Raw genomic sequence first — 18,093 nt, 5'->3', positions numbered from 1 at the left:
ACCGTGACCCTTGGACCCGGTTGCTGCCCATATAAGGAAGCGGTCTCCAAGGTAACGGCAACGCCGGCGCGCGCGGTAACCATAGCGACGGCGCTGACACCACCACCACGACCACCTCCACTCGCAACTCCCAATTCGAACGCATAACAAACAAACAAACGCCGTCGTTCTCATCCCAATTAAAACAACAACAACAACGCAATGGACTCTGAGGACCTGCAGCAGTGCATGGAGTACGTGTCCAGCTCGGGGCTGACGCTGAGCCCCGAGGAGGCGGCGGCGCTGCGCGTGTCGCTGCGTGAGACGGGGTCGCGCATGCGGCTGAGCGGCGTGCGGCTGTGGGGCCGCGTGGTCGCGCTCGGCGGACGCGACTACCTGGTGGCAGACGGCGTGAGAGACGGGGCCGACGAGCTCACGGGCAGGACCACCCTCTACAGGTGAGTGTGAGAGAGTAAAGGGAGGTGGTGGAGGTGGAGGGGGGTATAGAGTTTCTGCAGCGGAGGAGAGGGGGCCTCGGGGTTTTATTTCGTGCAGGAGGCGCGCTTTATTTTCCTGATTTCGAAAACGTTTTGGTTTGGCCATGTTTGTTGTAGTACGGAGTAAGACTGATGGCCTTAATCTAAGTTGTCTTGTGGTTGTTGTTGTTTGACTTGCATCCCACTGGGATTTTTGCACACAACGTTGGTGTAGGGTGGGTTTTCTGCAATATTTTGCTGTCTTTTCTTGGATTTTCTGTTTGCACTTAGTCACATTGTCACTTTAAGATGTTTTCTTGTTCATGTTTTTGTTTCATGTTTTTGTTTTTTGTTTGTTGCGGTTGCACCCCAGTCAAGAGCCGCATGGATCACAGGGCTATACCTAATAAATTAAATGTAACTAATGAAATGAGTGGAGAGCAGATGAGAGGGGGCTCAGGGTTATAGTGCAGGAGCCGTGCTGCACAGGTGAGCAGTGGGGAGTAGAGAGGGGGGCTCAGGGTTATAGTGCAGGAGCCGCGCTGTACAGGTGAGCAGTGGGGAGTAGAGAGGGGGGCTCAGGGTTATAGTGCAGGAGCCGTGCTGCATAGGTGAGCAGTGGGGAGTAGAGAGGGGGGCTCAGGGTTATAGTGCAGGAGCCGTGCTGGACAGGTGAGGAGTGATGAGTAGAGAGGGGGGCTCAGGGTTATTGTGCAGGAGCCGCGCTGGACAGGTGAGCAGTGTGGAGTAGAGAGGGGGGCTCAGGGTTATAGTGCAGGAGCCGCGCTGGACAGGTGAGTAGTGGGGAGTAGAGAGGGGGGCTCAGGGTTATAGTGCAGGAGCCGCGCTGTACAGGTGAGCAGTGGAGAGTAGAGAGGGGGGCTCAGGGTTATAGTGCAGGAGCCGTGCTGGACAGGTGAGGAGTGGGGAGTAGAGAGGGGGGCTCAGGGTTATAGTGCAGGAGCCGTGCTGCACAGGTGAGCAGTGGGGAGTAGAGAGGGGGGCTCAGGGTTATAGTGCAGGAGCCGCGCTGTACAGGTGAGCAGTGGGGAGTAGAGAGGGGGGCTCAGGGTTATAGTGCAGGAGCCGCGCTGTACAGGTGAGCAGTGGGGAGTAGAGAGGGGGGCTCAGGGTTATAGTGCAGGAGCCGTGCTGCACAGGTGAGTAGTGGGGAGTAGAGAGGGGGCCCAGGGTTATAGTGCAGGAGCCGTGCTGCATAGGTGAGTAGTGGAGAGTAGAGAGGGGGGCTCAGGGTTATAGTGCAGGAGCCGCGCTGTACAGGTGAGTAGTGGAGAGTAGAGAGGGGGGCTCAGGGTTATAGTGCAGGAGCCGTGCTGGACAGGTGAGGAGTGGTGAGTAGAGAGGGGGGCTCAGGGTTATAGTGCAGGAGCCGCGCTGGACAGGTGAGCAGTGTGGAGTAGAGAGGGGGGCTCAGGGTTATAGTGCAGGAGCCGTGCTGGACAGGTGAGGAGTGGTGAGTAGAGAGGGAGGCTCAGGGTTATAGTGCAGGAGCCGTGTTGGACAGGTGAGGAGTGGTGAGTAGAGAGGGGGGCTCAGGGTTATAGTGCAGGAGCCGTGTTGTACAGGTGAGCAGTGTGGAGTAGAGAGGGGGGCTCAGGGTTATAGTGCAGGAGCCGTGTTGTACAGGTGAGTAGTGGAGAGTAGAGAGGAGGGCTCAGGGTTATAGTGCAGGAGCCGTGCTGGACAGGTGAGGAGTGGGGAGTGGAGAGGGGGGCTCAGGGTTATAGTGCAGGAGCCGTGTTGTACAGGTGAGTAGTGGAGAGTGGAGAGGGGGGCTCAGGGTTATAGTGCAGGAGCCGTGCTGTACAGGTGAGCAGTGGGGAGTAGAGAGGGGGGCTCAGGGTTATAGTGCAGGAGCCGTGCTGGACAGGTGAACAGTGTGGAGTAGAGAGGGGGGCTCAGGGTTATAGTGCAGGAGCCGTGCTGTACAGGTGAGCAGTGTGGAGTAGAGAGGGGGGCTCAGGGTTATAGTGCAGGAGCCGCGCTGTACAGGTGAGTAGTGGAGAGTAGAGAGGGGGGCTCAGGGTTATAGTACAGGTGAGTAGTGGGGATTAGAGAGGGGGGCTCAGGGTTATAGTGCAGGAGCCGCGCTGTACAGGTGAGTAGTGGAGAGTAGAGAGGGGGGCTCAGGGTTATAGCACAGGTGAGTAGTGGGGATTAGAGAGGGGGGCTCAGGGTTATAGTGCAGGAGCCGTGCTGGACAGGTGAGGAGTGGGGAGTAGAGAGGGGGACTCAGGGTTATAGTGCAGGAGCCGTGCTGTACAGGTGAGTAGTGGAGAGTAGAGAGGGGGGCTCAGGGTTATAGTGCAGGAGCCGTGCTGTACAGGTGAGCAGTGTGGAGTAGAGAGGGGGGCTCAGGGTTATAGTGCAGGAGCCGTGCTGTACAGGTGAGTAGTGGAGAGTAGAGAGGGGGGCTCAGGGTTATAGTGCAGGAGCCGTGCTGTACAGGTGAGTAGTGGGGCGTAGAGAGGGGGGCTCAGGGTTATAGTGCAGGAGCCGTGCTGGACAGGTGAGCAGTGTGGAGTAGAGAGGGGGGCTCAGGGTTATAGTGCAGGAGCCGTGTTGTACAGGTGAGTAGTGGAGAGTAGAGAGGAGGACTCAGGGTTATAGTGCAGGAGCCGTGTTGTACAGGTGAGTAGTGGGGAGTGGAGAGGGGGGCTCAGGGTTATAGTGCAGGAGCCGTGTTGTACAGGTGAGTAGTGGAGAGTGGAGAGGGGTCTCAGAGAATGCAAGACCACGCTCCACAGTTGAGGAGGGAGAGGAGGCTCAGTTGGTGCAGGTGAGGAAGAGAGATAAAGAAGGTCAGGGTGAGGGTTAGTGCAGGAATACGCTGTGCCGGCGAGGAAAAGAGGGGATAGGCGGTCAGGGTTAGGGCAGGAGCGTGCTGTATAGATGACTGGGGCGTGCTGGCGTTCGTGTTATTTCAATTGTTTGGGGTTAGCATTCGAGTGTAAATCAGAAGCATGGTACAGGTGGGGAAGATAGAGATAGGGTTAACGTTATTAGGGTTACGGATCTTTGCAGAATAACCTTTCATAACTACCTCTAAACAATACTCACATCATGGCCTCATCGTTCTCCCATTACTTATTTCCAACATCACAGTCTCTCACAAGATTCTTCATCAATATTCCACCAATTATCAGAGTACTTTCTAATGATCCAAGGCGTGCATTTTAAACCGCATACTTCGTCTCATTGGGCCGTCATCTGACTTAATTATTTGGGGTTGAACTGATTTAACGATTGATTGAACGAATGATCAATGAAGTTAATTAACAATGCAATGTGTATGCACACCTGCGCCTTGCAGTCTGGACGGACTGAAGTGGCAGCTGCTGGTGCAGAGCGCAGAGGTGCCCGACTTGCGTGCCCGCTTCCAGGGAGACCCCTCGTATGCGCACAAGCTGGAGCCAGAGCAGGGCGGCCAACAGAGCAATGGGGAGGCCCACGTCACGGACGAGGAGGCCACGGTGATGAGAGAGCTGCACACTGCTGACCCCTAAGTTCTGACCCTGTTTTTTTCTTCTTTTGTATGACGGAGAGTTGATCAGCAACCATTGAAACGAAACTATTTTTTTTTATCAGGTAAGGCTCACTGAGCTATGTATCTCTGTTTCAGAAGTAACCTGGCCACAAATGATAGCTCAACGAAGTGGCTTATCATGTGGAAATGTATCGCAGCCAAATACTCTAAACGTATGTTTTTAAATGTGGAGGGGAAAACGGGAGGACCCGGAGAAAAACCAGAGGACTCGGAGAAAAATGCACACGACCACCAGGAGAACATGAACATTCCAAATATGCACGAGTCAGGGTCGGGATCGAACCCACGAACTTCCTTATAGGGGCCATACATTTAGTGCATAAGCAAAAATCTGTCAAAACTTGACCCCTCCCTCTTTCCCTGTACGCACGTGTACTTTTTACACCCGCCCCCCCACCTGCGTACCCCCTCCCCCCAAATTCTATAGAACGGCCGATATTTAATCCACGCAGAAACGATGAAGGATTAATAATATTGACGTGTTTAAGCAAACAGATAGTCCACCGCCGGACTATCTAACTCATTTGAAGGCCAACGTAGACAAATTATTATCGAGGCTGAACCCCCCCCCCCCGTTTCCTCTGCGTACATTGTCAGTAGACCCCCCCATACGCAAGCGTACGCATTTGGGTTAACCCCCCCTCCCTCTCCATGCGGAAGTACTAAATGGATGGCCCCATACCAGGCGAGGTAGTTAACATCTCGCCACTGTGACGAGATTGGGTAGCCTTCTTGAGCCTCTAAAACCAAATCGGGGTTACTGCTCTGGCCCACCACACCCATCAATGAAGGCCCACCTCCCCGATCCCACCAAACTCATCCCCACTTGCAGGGCTGCGTGGTGGACAGCAGAGGGCACTGCAGCAAAACCCATTCTACTATACCTTGCTTAAAAGTCTATGCTCCAAGCATTCAATCTGCGTTGACCAACGTGGACAATTTTGGTCAAATAACCCCAGGATCTGCATGGCGTAGGGAGTGCCTCGTGTAGACGTTGATTGACAAAGGGCCTTTCGTGTAAAAAAACTAAAATTCTGCCACTGCTGCTGATTTTCATGCTGATGTCGTTTGTGCTCGTTGCGTGGGTGACCTGGTGAGGTGCAGGTGAAGGAGGAGGACCGGCTGGCAGCAACCATCACGGCCATCGAGCACGAGGCAGCGGTGGTGCCACGTGGGGCGTTCATGCGCACCCCACTCGGCAGAGTTCAGCGCAACCCAACTTTTCAAGGTTAGTGGTACAGGACAAGTAACCGCTCAAGTACTTCAGCCCCAGTTCAAATACAATTTTTTCTATTTTCTTTTACCAGGTAATGATGCAGACTGAGCTATATAGCTCTTTTGCAGAAGCGACCTGGCCACATATTATAGCTCAACTAAGTTGCTTATCACGTGGAAATGTATAGCAGCCAAATACTCTAAATGTATGTTTATTCTAAATGTGGAGGGAAAAACCAGAGAACCTGGAGAAAAATCCACACGACCACAGGGAGAGAGACATGCAAACTCCAAATATACAGGCATCTTCAGGGTCGTGATCGAACCCACGACCTCCTGTATACCAGGCGAGGGAGATAACATCTTGCCACCGTGCCACCCAATATAGTTGAATTGTGTAGCTATGAATGTACATGTAAAGCCCCACGGTGCTTTGCAGAGTGAATGTGAAATTGCTTACACACACCCCGCTGCTGGCGGAAAAGCATCCGTTAGAGAGGGCCTTAGATGGCTTTAAATTATAAGAAAATCGCAGGTGCTCCAATATGATCATATTGCTGTTCAGTGCGGGTTGGTGAAGGCGGGGCGCACAAATGTCCGAGAATATAAGAATAACAATGGAATTTGCTGCACTGGTTACTGTTGTCCACTGTGCAGCACTGCAGCCTATAGTCTAACACGTCATGCGTAGAGGTCACCAATCCAAGCAATGTCAAGTCCCAAAGTGCTGAGCTTCAGAGATCTGATGAGATCTGGTGCAGTCCAAATGATGTGGTCACTGGCTGTAGAACTGTGAACAATCGAAATGTAAAGATTCCCACCCCCATGCTTTGACTGTCGTAAATCAGAGTCAGGATCATTCTAAGCATCAATACATGTTGTTCTCGTATGTGCAATATTTTTTTGTTTTGTCTGTTTTGTTCTCTCTCGTTCATGCTTTCAGGAAATATTTGCATATAGTGAAATTTACTTGCATTGAAAGTGATCATTTCTTGACGAGTTTTAATTGTGCCCCCCTCCCACTCCTTCATTACAGATTCACAAACATGCATAAACGCTTTCAACCTGAGTTGGAAATCGTCAAAAATACAGAGACTTTTAAAGTTGGTGTGTGTGTGTGTGGCGCGTGCATGCGTGTCTGCTGTGCATATCTGTGGCGCTGGGTGCAAGGGCTTTCACTGGAGGAGGCTGGGAAGCTGCGCTCATACCTCCACTGGAGACGCCCGGAGCGTCTGCCCAAACTCTCTCTGCTCGAGCGAGCCGAGCTGGACCCAGCGCTTGACTTCCTCGACCCCATCGAACACGACGTGCCGGCAGGTATGAATGACCGTCACGTCTGAGTGACCGCCACGCATGAGAGGAAAATGTCACAAGCAGAATAGTGGTTCAACCGTCTTTCGATTGACAATTCCATGAATGGTAAAAAATAAGAGATATCAGCATCTGTCTAGGGCTTCTTGTGTAGCGCAAGAGAGGTCAGAGTGAAGATGAGTTCATTGGAGCATGCAGCGCATGAAAGCGTTGGGGACGTGACCACAATATGTTGACCACAATTCTCGGTTATGATTCAAGAAGTTATAGTTTTAAATGCCTAATTTGCACGACCTTGTTTGCATTGTCTTTTTTTCCATGTGTTCCATCTCATTCTTTGTATTACCCTAGAGGTAACATGCACAATATTTGCACGAATTATAAAAAAAATACATTCTTACACACGCAGCTTAATTTCTCACCGCATATTTGATGGGTCACTGGAAGACCGAATTCGGCATGTGACTAGTTGCCACAGCAATAGTGAGAGGTACACTGAATGTGGTGTTCTCATCATCACATAAATATATTCTGAGTGACCAACCTGGACACACCCGGCTGAAATAAGCGCTGCTTACATGCATGATTTTTAGCATGAATCATGAGCATTCAAATGTTTTTGACTTATATTTAATTTCCTTAAATTTATGCCTACTAATCCAAGCTGGTGCTGCAGTAAAGAGTGTTGGATACGTGTGAGTGCTCGCACGTATGAGTATATGTGTGCTTGTGCGTCTGTGTGTGGTAATGTAGTGGTTAGTGTGCTGCACTACGAACCTGGCGACCCAGGTTCAATTCCTGCTCACGGCCAACATCAATCACGATTATCTGAACCGGTTGTGGGCCTCCCCTAGGTCGACTCAGCCTTAAACGAGTACCTGGTGCGGTGTGTAAACATCGCCACTAGGGAGACAAAGCCAGCTGGACGTGATGTTGGCCACCCACCCCCTCGTGTGCCGTGCCAACCTTCATAGGTGCTCGCTAACAGCACTTGCCCCAACAGTCTGTTTAGGCTATACGGGGGATCTTTGTCTTTGTGTGTGTGCGCATGTGCGGCAGGGTGCTGGAGCCTGCAGCTGGAGCGCGGCGGGGCGCTGGTCATTCTGCGCAGCCTGCTGTGGCCGGGCCTCACTTTCTACCACGTGCCCGGCACGCCACGGCACGGCTACATTTACATGGGGCTTGGCGAGAAGAACATCGACCTCCCCTTCATGATCTAGACCGCAGGGCAAGGCACCACATGTGTGACCAGAGCCACGCACATCGGCCGCACGTTTGCCAACACCAATGGATTATGAGAAGGGCTGCTGTTTTTCTTTTTTACTTGGAGCTGCAAACTGATGTTTAAAAGTAAAAATTATTTACATTTACAAAGTGGTACGACTAGCTTTGAAAAACAATCGGTAGCATATCCCATGAATCGGTAGGGTTGTAAAATATGCGGCCGCCTTTGTCTCCTGAGCGCTCGCGTTCTTTGGCCACATTTCTCCAACTGCTCGTTTTAGGCGGGGCCGACTTGAAGGGTGGTGGGCGCTAATTGCAGGTTGTGTTGAGCTTGGGAAGAACCAGGATAGGTTCCATTATATGCGGTGGCTGCTGGTCATAACGTGATCTGTGGCTGAGAATTTATCCCGAGTCTCTGGGATTGCAGTGTAATGCGTGTACCATGTTGATAGCACTCACACAAGTATTGGCTTGCAACAGTGTGGGAATTGAAGGGAACCTCATAATGCCTTATTTTATATGCACAGGGGCATGTTTAACCGTGTAATACATAAATCAACTGCTCTTCGTGCGTGTTGTTCTCAGACACAAGCCCTACATCAATATTGACGCTCTGCGGGTTCCATATAATTTCATCCAATCACCGGCCATGCGTGAGTGCGAATTCCTGTTACTCCCTCACCACTAGCCAAACCCTCCCCACCCAGCATGAGCTGTATTCCCATTCCCACAGACAACGTTAACTTGCACCACCGAGTTCCAGGTTGGAAATGCCATTGGAATGCACTGGTAGTGGACAAGGTGGGGCGGGGGGGGGGGGGGGAGTTGAATAGAGGACATGTTGGGTCGGGGCAGTTCATAGATGGCCCAGGGCTCCATCCGTTCTCCGTGCCCCAGGCAGTATGGTTCACTCCACCCTTCCACCACCGCCATCTCACAGCATCTCTCCATTCTGTCTCACTGTGGAGTGCCCCAATTGCGCCGGGTATTATGTTAATAAATTTGCGTTGGAAAATGCCACCTCTGCATATGTGTGTCGGTCTTCCTCGCCACTCTGTAGTGCTCTGTGTGCGAGGCTTGTGGTTATAAATTATATTGATCGGTTGGTTGGTGGCACGATGTTCATGTGCAGTGATAGGGGTTCTACCCCTTGAAAGGGAGACGTCTGTGTCATTGGACTCTCACCTGGATCTTAATAAAGGCGATTGACATTCAAGTCCACACACTTCAACTCTCCAAATTGCCATACACTCTATTGGTAATTGTATTTTTGTTGAGCAGGTTGAAGCCCCGTTGAGATTCATTATTGGGGCACCTGTTGAAAACCAACGTTTCATTGGGACAATTATTTTAAACAAATACATGTGTAGTTTTTAGCTTGGTATACATGGGGATATGTCTTTAATCTGTCAGTGGTTTTCTGGACCGTATGATACAACATGCATTAATGTCACAAATGCAGTCCCATTTCAGGTCAAGCTCTTCCATCTTAGGAGCTGTCCATTGTGTAACATTCATCTTTGATTGCTTGAAGAGTATAATCACCGTTGTTCCTCAATCTCTTTTATCCCATGCTGTATCTCTCAACCGCATCAACAAGTGAAATTAGTTTGGTAAATTTCTTGAAGGTCTCTTCACATGAATTACTTTGCAAGGCCTTCCTGAAAAGTCTTGAGACTATGTGAGGCTTTCCTGGGCAAATGGTACCCTAATAATACTCCATAAATAATATGATGCATTCTCTCTCCCATGTCTCCAGTTTTGTTCTGGATTCTCGGCTGTTGAGAAACCCATCTCTCATAAGAGATCGTGGTTCATTTTAATATTTGGCAACCACCTCACCGCAATCTGCAAGTCATAAAGCATTAGGTATTGAGTAAATATACAAGAGAGTGTGCAACGGCGCTGCCTGTTTGGACAAGGTGAAGGGAGAAAGATGAGGGATTGCACTCCACGCATCCTTAAATTCACTCGCGAACGTTCAACTGCAGACCTTCGACCGTGTGAAACGGAGACAGCTTTGCGAGGCCTTCATCCCGAAGTGATCGTGGCTGATTATGAAACTATCTATGACGAATGCCCACTGTATTATGATGATGATGACAACGATGATGATGATGATGGTTGGCGTGCCCTAATGTCTTGCATCACAAGAACGATGCAGCCCGCAGTAATTGCCAATTAGTCGACGCCTTTGACGGAAATCGAACCGTGGACTTTGGAGCTAACTGGCCACCCATTCCAGTCAGTGCCGGATTATCCTCGTAGCAAAAGTAGCTACATATGCTACGGGCCCCGCACTTTCAATGGTCCCGCGCTAAATGCTTTCAAGCTATCAATTCCGGTTCAGAGATTCTGCACTTGCTCGATTACTGTTGTACTATACTGCCTTCAACTTTTATGAACGACTGGGTGTTTAAGGTTAGCGATTTGTCGTATTATCTGGCTGTATAGCAAATGAAAAAATGCAATAACTTTACTATGCAAGTTAAACATTTGTGTTTTAATATTTACGTGTTTTATTTTATTTAGGGCCCCTTTATAACACGTGCTACAGGCTCCGCGCTAGCTTAATCCGGAACGGATTCCAGTCTTGAGAGGGACGAGGGCTTTGGATTAATAACGGGCGTGAAGTGAACCACGCTTCGGGCGGAACACAGGTTGCGCACAGCTGGCCCAAGTGGAGAAGATGGCACGGAGCCGATTATGGCGCCACCCACGCACTGTTTACAATGAGCACACGGAGACTTTTAATAAACACGGACGAGGGGGGAGGCGGGTAATTAACGGGACGACGATGAGGCTGGGAGAGAGTCGCGTGCGAGCGACGAGACGGGGAGGAGAGAGACGCGAGGGAGGAGATGCCGAGGAAAGCCCCCCCCCCCCCGCTCGCTGGCTTATGCAGAGCTGGGTGGCTGAATAATTCCACCTCCCACCCCTTGCTGTGTCTCTCTCCTGGCCGGCAGGGGGCATTAAGAGCTCGTGGATGCCGCACGAATTGAACACCAGCTAGTTATTAGGTACAAGACAGTGGTTCATCTTCTTGGTTCTTTCGGTAAAGTCACGTAGAAGGGAAATAATAAAATAATAAAAATAAACCATTTAATATTATTATATTATAATGTTTTCTTTTTATTATTTTATTATTTCCCTTCTACGTGACTTTACCGAAAGAACCAAGAAGATGAATCCCTGCAGTCACGAAAGCTTTACATCGAAAAAGACAGTGGTTCTTTACCTTCACTGCAGCCTTGCACCCCTTTGGTTCTCAGAAGGGACATCTCGCACCCCCAGGGGGTTAAGAACCACTGCGTAGAACAAATGCAAGAGTTTCACGTGGATTTAGGAATGATGTGCTTGAGAAGATGCAAGTGCTGATGAGCCCAGTGATAATGAGCACACCCATCTAACGCGCTGGGACCTTGTTGGCAGCATGCATATTGGTGTGGTTCGCTGATGAGCCTCAGTTATAACGAAACCCCACCCCCTTGTCTCCCATGCTCCAAATTGTATAATACTCGAATGCATTCCTTGAATACTTTTGTATTTGTCTTTCGGTTAGAATGTTATTTAAACACTCACTTTGGCTTAAAAAGTTCTTATGCCTGAAGATGGTCAGATGACCGAAACTTCTATGGTGTGTTTTTTTGTTTAATCTCTCAACAAAAAATATTAACAACGAGCCCTTAGTGCAGCAGCGCATGGTCAACATCAATAATAACGTACCGGGGAGCCAAAGTTGGCTGTGCGTTTGTGTATGCCTCTATTTCTATCACCTCCCATGAACACGATTGTCTATGGACGGTGCGAAAGAGGTTCAACATACATACCAACTCACCCACCCATCAAACGCGCCGTGGCTGGCTCACCTTAATAGGTGCTCGCTAACAACACTTGCCCATCTATCCGTGTACGTAATATTATGCTTCGCTCACCACGTTAAGTTCTCGGCCACGTGAGTTAAATCCCGGTCAACGGACCTGAACTTCCTCTCGAGTCAACATTAAACGAGTACTCGGTGCGCTATGTGGTCACATCACCATGGGGGGTATGACCTCACCCTAACACCACTCCGGCCCCCCTCCCCTCCTCCGTGCGCTGTGCCGGCCTTAATAGGTGCTCTCTAACAACACTCGTCTCGTCGTGTGCGCACGTGCGTGTCTGCGTGTGTGGGAGCGTAAATTCCAGCAGCCCAAACGAGCAGATTGATGGGGGGGAGTGCAGTCATGTGGTGGATGGAGTGGACAAAACCTTTTTCTAAACACAGCGTTATCAGCACGCCTGTGCCGCTAACACAGAAACATTTCGGGTGGTTGAAAGTGCTCCCCGTCTGTCTACAGTTGTCTATTCCCCTGTGCCGCTGTTGCCTGCCAGTCGGGTCACATTTTGCTTAAAGTTATTTTGAAGGTGACCTAAGGCAAGAGAGGATAACGACGGTGCACGACTGATGATGATGGGGGGGGGGGCAGAATGGACAGAGGCTGCTTTGTGTTTCCTGTACGCGTGGTTTGTGTCTCTTGTTTGAAACTTGTGGTTTTACCGGGGCGTCGCTATTTTTTGTTTGTTTTGATGGGATCGTTTTTGTTCTCATCACCTGCAAAGCGAGCGCCCTCCCCATTAAGTCCAGGATGGGGCAAGTGGTGGTGCTGGCCCATCGGGTGCCCTAAGCAGACATGATTCTTCAGAATCAGAAGCTTTATGTAGATTGGAGAAAGCCGGTGAGCTATGAAGCTCTTTTTCACTGATGTCAAGCAGGGGCGGATCAGCAAGAATTAGAAACTACTAAACCGTGAACTATTTTTATTTTACCAGGGAAGGCCCACTGAGCTATAAAGCTCTTTTTTCAGAAGCGACCTGGCCACAAATGATAGCTCAACGAAGTAGTGTATCACGTTAAATTTTATAGCAGCCAACTACTACTTTAAACGCGTGTTTCTAAATGTGGAGGGAAAACCCGGAGGACCCGAAGAGAAATCCAGGCGACCACAGGGAGCACATGCAAACTCCAAATATACAGACAGGCGTCAGGGTCGAGATCGAAACGACGACCTCCTGTATAGCTGGCGAGGCAGTTATCATCTCGCCACCGTGGCGTGAGGTGACAGAAGGGATGTTGCTACGAGATGGGCGACGTGGACAGAGATGTAGTGAGGGTGAGTAAAGAGAGATGTAGCAAAGGACCGATGATCGTGGGATGAGAACGGAGAGCTGCAAGACAAGAGATTAATTCTCTCGTCGTGTCAATTGGCTCCCTTAATGTTCAGTAGGATTTTAATTCGATCTGATATTTGTATCTCTATTGGTTCATGAATCCGGATGTCCCCCATGAGCCACTTGGGACTCTAAGCTTTTGCTCAGTTCGCATTACGCTAACGCCACCGCTGCCCATCGTATCAAAGCTGATGTGGATATGCGACTTATTGAGGCATTCCTGTATATTGATGATGATAACAACGTAGAGTCGTTCTTAATTCGCTGTTGGATGAAGGCCTCACCATGCCGTGTCGGTCATTAGGTTATGAGCGTTGTTTGACCATACTTCACCGCGCTGGTCAGAGCGAATTGGCGAAGCTGAGGGGCCCCATGAACGGTTCAAATATGTTAGCCGTGTTCTTTGGGTTTTTCGGTAAAGTCACGTAGATAGGTTCAAAGAAAATACAAATATTTAGATAGGTTCTAAGAAAAGAAAAGAAAAACATATTTTCTTTGAACCTATCTACATGACTTTACCGAAAAACCCAAAGAAAATGAATTCCTGCAGTCACTTTAAGTCAAGATGTTAGCCGTGTCCTGGAATCGAACTCGGGAGATCAAATTCATAGCGCAGTGCGTTAACTACTGCACCACCGGGTCTATAGTGCAGTGCGCTAACCACTGCGCCACCGATCCTTCCCTCCCCACCACCCACCGTTATTATTACATCAAAGACTGCTTCATTTGAGTTAAGATCCGGCCACTTGAGCACAAAGTTATTAAGAGAAACAGAGAGAAGGGAGGGAGGGCAGCAAGGAGACGAAGAGGGTGTGTTCCATGTCGTACGGATGGATGGAGGAGGAGGAATGGGGTGACAGCAATCGCTGTGGTGATGGTGGTGATGGTGGTGGTTGCTGTGTTTGTGTTGTCGGTGGGCGGTGTTCTGTGTATTTGAAGGCTATAGTGGAGGAGCAGGAGGAGTGGGAGGAGGATTGAGTGAGGAGGGGAGGAGAGAGAGAGAGAGAGGTGTGGGCTGAGTGTCTCGGGGAATTTCTAGGGATCGGTTTTACTGCCGCACAACACTTAGCCCGGGATAGAGAAGTCAAATGCGCCCGTGTACGTCCTCTCTCTCTCTCTCTCCACTTGCAAGTCAATCAGCGCAGCGAGCCGGCGACGTGATTGGTATTACACCACCGTCAGCAGCAAGCGGCAGGTCTTCCTTCATCGCTGTGTCAACGCGCGTTGCTCAACGTCCGTTTTGATCGGGCTTGAAATTAATTTCCAAACTCACGCAAGAAAGAGAGAGAGGGATAGACAGGGACTCCCGGTAGCACGTGCCCTGCGTGCAGCTACTGTCAGCGCGAGTGGCCTGGGTATCATCCGGTGGGTGGGGGTCTGCCTGCCTGGGTGAGTAGCGAGGGAGGGAGATGACTGGGTGGGTTGATTGGTTGGTTTGTGCGTAGCTGGTTTATTGACTCATTGGCTGTCTTGAGTTGGTGGGTGGTTTGAGTTGGTAGGTGGTGAATAGCTGGCTGGGTGGGTGAATTAGTGAGTGGCTGACTGACTGACTGGCTGGTTAGCTGGATACATTGGAAGGTTAGGTAAGTGTTTTAGTGAGTGGCTGACTAGGTAGGTCGCTGAGTAAATTGATGGGTTGGTGAGTAGTTAGCCGCTTGGGTGGCTGGATACTTGGGTTGGTAAGTGTCTAGCTGGGTACATTGTTGGGTGGTTGGGTGGGTGAGTAGTTGAGTGGGTGGGCTGGTGAATATCTAGCTGGGGAAATTTGGTGAGTGATTGGGTAGGTGAATTGCTACAGTGGGTGGGCTGGTGAGTGGCTAGCTGTAGTCATCGGTGAGTGACTGGCTGGGTGAGTGGCTCAGTGGGTGGGCTGGTGAGTGACTAGCTGTATGCCTCGGTGAGTGACTGGCCTTGGTGAGTGGCTCAGTGGGTGGGCTGGTGAGTGACTAGCTGTATGCGTCGGTGAGTGACTGGCTGGGTGAGTGGCCCAGTGGGTGGGCTGGTGAGTGACTAGCTGTAGTCATCGGTGAGTGACTGACTGGGTGAGTGGCCCAGTGGGTGGGCTGGTGAGTGGCTAGCTGTATGCCTCGGTGAGTGACTGGCTGGGTGAGTGACTGGCTGGGTGAGTAGCCCAGTGGGTGGGCTGGTGAGTGACTAGCTGTAGTCATCGGTGAGTGACTGGCTGGGTGAGTGGCCCAGTGGGTGGGCTGGTGAGTGGCTAGCTGTATGCCTCGGTGAGTGACTGGCTGGGTGAGTGACTGGCTGGGTGAGTAGCCCAGTGGGTGGGCTGGTGAGTGGCTTGCTGTAGTCACCGGTGACTGTCTGGGTGAGTGGCCCAGTGGGTGGGCTGGTGAGTGACTAGCTGTATGCGTGGGTGAGTGACTGGCTGGGTGAGTGGCCCAGTGGGTGGGCTGGTGAGTGGCTAGCTGTAGTCATCGGTGAGTGGCTGGCTGGGTGAGTAGTTGAGTGGGTGGGCTGGCGAGTGGCTGGCCGCGTGGGGTGGCTGCCTAAGTGAGTGGGTGGGTGTGTAAATCCCCAGGCAGCAGCAGCAGCAGTCCGCCTCCTTCGGCACGTGGGACTGGAGGAGCGCGCGCACTCGGGAGCCATCCGTCGAGTCCAGGTGCAACTCTCATTGTAGGTCCTGGGACCCCCCCTTCTGGAGCATTCCGGAGCGCTCCAAGGGACCCCGGAGTGATTGGGAGCGTCGAGAAGTGTTCCAAAAGATAACGCGAGCGATCAAAAGTGTTCCAAAACCACAACCGAAGCTTTTCGAAGGTTTCGGCGGTGACACTGCATCTTCAAGAGGCGCTTCAGAAGATACAGCGGCGTTGAAGGACGTTTGCATGATCAAGGAGCGTTCCGGGCGATTCAGGAATAAAGCGTAAAAAGTGTTCAAGAGTGTTTTAGAAGATCCACGAGCGTTCAAGAGTGTTTCAAGAGACACACCGGCATCGGAGAGCCTTCGACTGGATTAAACAAAACATAAGCGAATGGGGAGATATTGAAACGTCTTCCAGAGAGCACAGAAGCATTGCGGGGCATTCCAGAGCGTTCGGGAGTGATACGGAGGTTGATCAAGAGGTCCTTCGGAGTCCTCTCAGAGAGTTCAAGAGGAGCCCTCGCCAGAGAAAGGAAGAAGGCAGAAGACCCGAACTCTCCCACTTCTGCCTGCAGGTTTTAACTTGCTCCCCACGTGCTCCGTGAGGCCTCTGCTCCCCGCGTGCTCCGTCAACCCCCGCTGCTCCCCACGTGCTCCTTGAGGCCTCTGCTCCCTGCGTCCTCCGTCAACCCCCGCTGCTCTCCACGTGCTCCGTGAGGCCTCTGCTCCCCACGTGCTCCGTCAACCCCCGCTGCTCCCCACGTGCTCCTTGAGGCCTCTGCTCCCCGCGTGCTCCGTCAACCCCCGCTGCTCCCCACGTGCTCCTTGAGGCCTCTGCTCCCTGCGTCCTCCGTCAACCCCCGCTGCTCTCCACGTGCTCCGTGAGGCCTCTGCTCCCCACGTGCTCCGTCAACCCGGCTCCTCCTCACGTGCTCCGTGAGGCTTCTGCTCTCCGCGTGCTCCGTCAACCCCCGGACCCACAGACCCCGACCCCTTTGCGTGGCTTCGCGTGGATTAAATTCAACCGCACCCGACAGGGATCGTGGGTGCGGTGGCATCGTCGGTTTTGATTTAAAAAATGAACTCCGTCTTCGACTTGAAAACGATGGAGGTTTGAAATCGCCCCTGGCTACTCAACAAAGACAGACGGACCGACGAGGAGAGGAGAGGAGCGAGCGAGCGGGAGAGAGAAAGGCTGATGCTGTGAGAGGAGGGATTGGAGCCAGGCATGGCTCACAGACTTTACGCTCTGCGAGTCGTACTGCTTACGATGCTACACGGAGCCGTGGCGCAGGTATGAGCAACCCTCCCTCCCCTATCACCATGGTTACTGCACACCTACAATGCACCTGGCCACATCACCTGGACATCTCTTTCGGTTTATCTCAAACGATCACCATCTTTGCTTGCTGCGAATGAACCACAATATCTTGCCGATCTCGTCAAGGGGTGTAAGCCATCACGCGAACTCCGGTCGACCTTGGAGTGGCTTTTTGGATAGCCACTGAGCAAAGACGGCCACTGCATGGCGCGCTTTCAGATGCGCTTCTGCGGCCGTCTGGAACGCTCTTCCTTCCGATATTAAGAAGACACTGGAGTTATGCACGTTAAAATCTAGATTGACTTAGTAATTTCTTTAGAACTGCTTTGTGTGTTTAGTTTGTTGTCCTTCCCCAAGACAATTGGCTACGGAAGGTGCGAAAGAAGTTCAAAATACAGGCGTGCATCTTACCGGGTCATATCAACTTGATATCCGACCGAGTTTTTACTCACCTGGCCAGCCAAACACAATTATATACATTTGAATAAAAAGTGGCATCTGTTGTCATTCGCACTGCCTTTGGCGTGGGACTGCGGGATGTGACCGGGAGTTGTCATTGCTTAGTGACACCCACCACTCGTATGCGTGGTGGGTTTTCTGTGGGTTCTTCAGTACCCCCCCCCCCCCACGCGAATCTAAACACTCATTATAGTAAAATTGCAAGGGCGATAAAAACTGAAAACTTTTGCAAACAATCATGTCTGCATTAACCACACATACTTGTGGTGAACATGCAAAAAAAATATGCTCTGATAGTACATGCATTGTCTTTGAAACTGATTGGTCCACACAAGAGACAGCTTTCTTTCGAGCCTCGTCTCAAATTGTGTTAGACCAGAGGACGCCAAAAGTCGAATCAGAGCATGTATGTTTTTGTTTGCATGTTCACCACAAGTATATGTGGTTAATGCAGACATGATTCCTTGCAAAAGGTTTCAGTTTCGTGGTTTAACTTTTTATCACAACTGTTTTATTTCCAGAAAGAGTAAAACGTATTCTTATATTTTGATATTGGCATGGGAGGAGGTCCCATGATGTAGCTGCTCACCTCGAGCTCTCAATGTCCTGATCGTGGCATTGCCTTTGTGCTGTTCGCCTTTTGGCGTCCTCTGGTCGAACACTCTTTGAGACCTAGGCTCTAAAGAAAGCTATCTCTGGTGTGGACCAATCAGTTTCAAAGACAATGCAT

The 18,093-nt window shown here is 50.9% G+C and overlaps 2 protein-coding genes across 5 annotated transcripts in view; both read left to right on the top strand.

The window, feature by feature from the left end:
• The first annotated feature begins 78 nt into the window (after positions 1-78).
• On the top strand, positions 79-8,793 carry RSPH9 (radial spoke head component 9). Its single transcript, XM_061549886.1, has 5 exons — positions 79-437; positions 3,790-3,949; positions 5,128-5,251; positions 6,409-6,555; positions 7,609-8,793. The coding sequence occupies exons 1-5, from the start codon at positions 202-204 to the stop codon at positions 7,767-7,769; spliced, it is 828 nt and encodes a 275-aa protein (XP_061405870.1). The 5' UTR covers positions 79-201; the 3' UTR covers positions 7,770-8,793.
• Positions 8,794-14,054: 5,261 nt separating this feature from the next.
• Positions 14,055-18,093, top strand: part of LOC133341343 (vascular endothelial growth factor A-like) — a 24,672-nt gene continuing 20,633 nt past the window's right edge. For 3 of the 4 annotated variants that reach the window (XM_061549889.1, XM_061549887.1, XM_061549890.1), the window contains exons 1-2: positions 14,055-14,373; positions 15,524-16,877. In XM_061549889.1, the coding sequence (XP_061405873.1) occupies positions 16,812-16,877 (66 nt within the window). In that variant the 5' untranslated portion in view covers positions 14,055-14,373; positions 15,524-16,811. Of the gene's footprint in view, positions 14,374-14,487; positions 14,568-15,523; positions 16,878-18,093 lie in introns of those variants that run through there. The other variant, XM_061549888.1, reaches the window with a different exon arrangement.

Source organism: Lethenteron reissneri, chromosome 11, assembly GCF_015708825.2.
Source record: "Lethenteron reissneri isolate LAM-NWPU_2019-01 chromosome 11, ASM1570882v1, whole genome shotgun sequence".
NCBI classification, from domain to species: Eukaryota; Metazoa; Chordata; class Hyperoartia; order Petromyzontiformes; family Petromyzontidae; genus Lethenteron; species Lethenteron reissneri.
The sequence above is the reverse complement of the archived record's forward strand: the minus strand, read 5'-3'. Positions and strand labels throughout refer to the sequence as shown.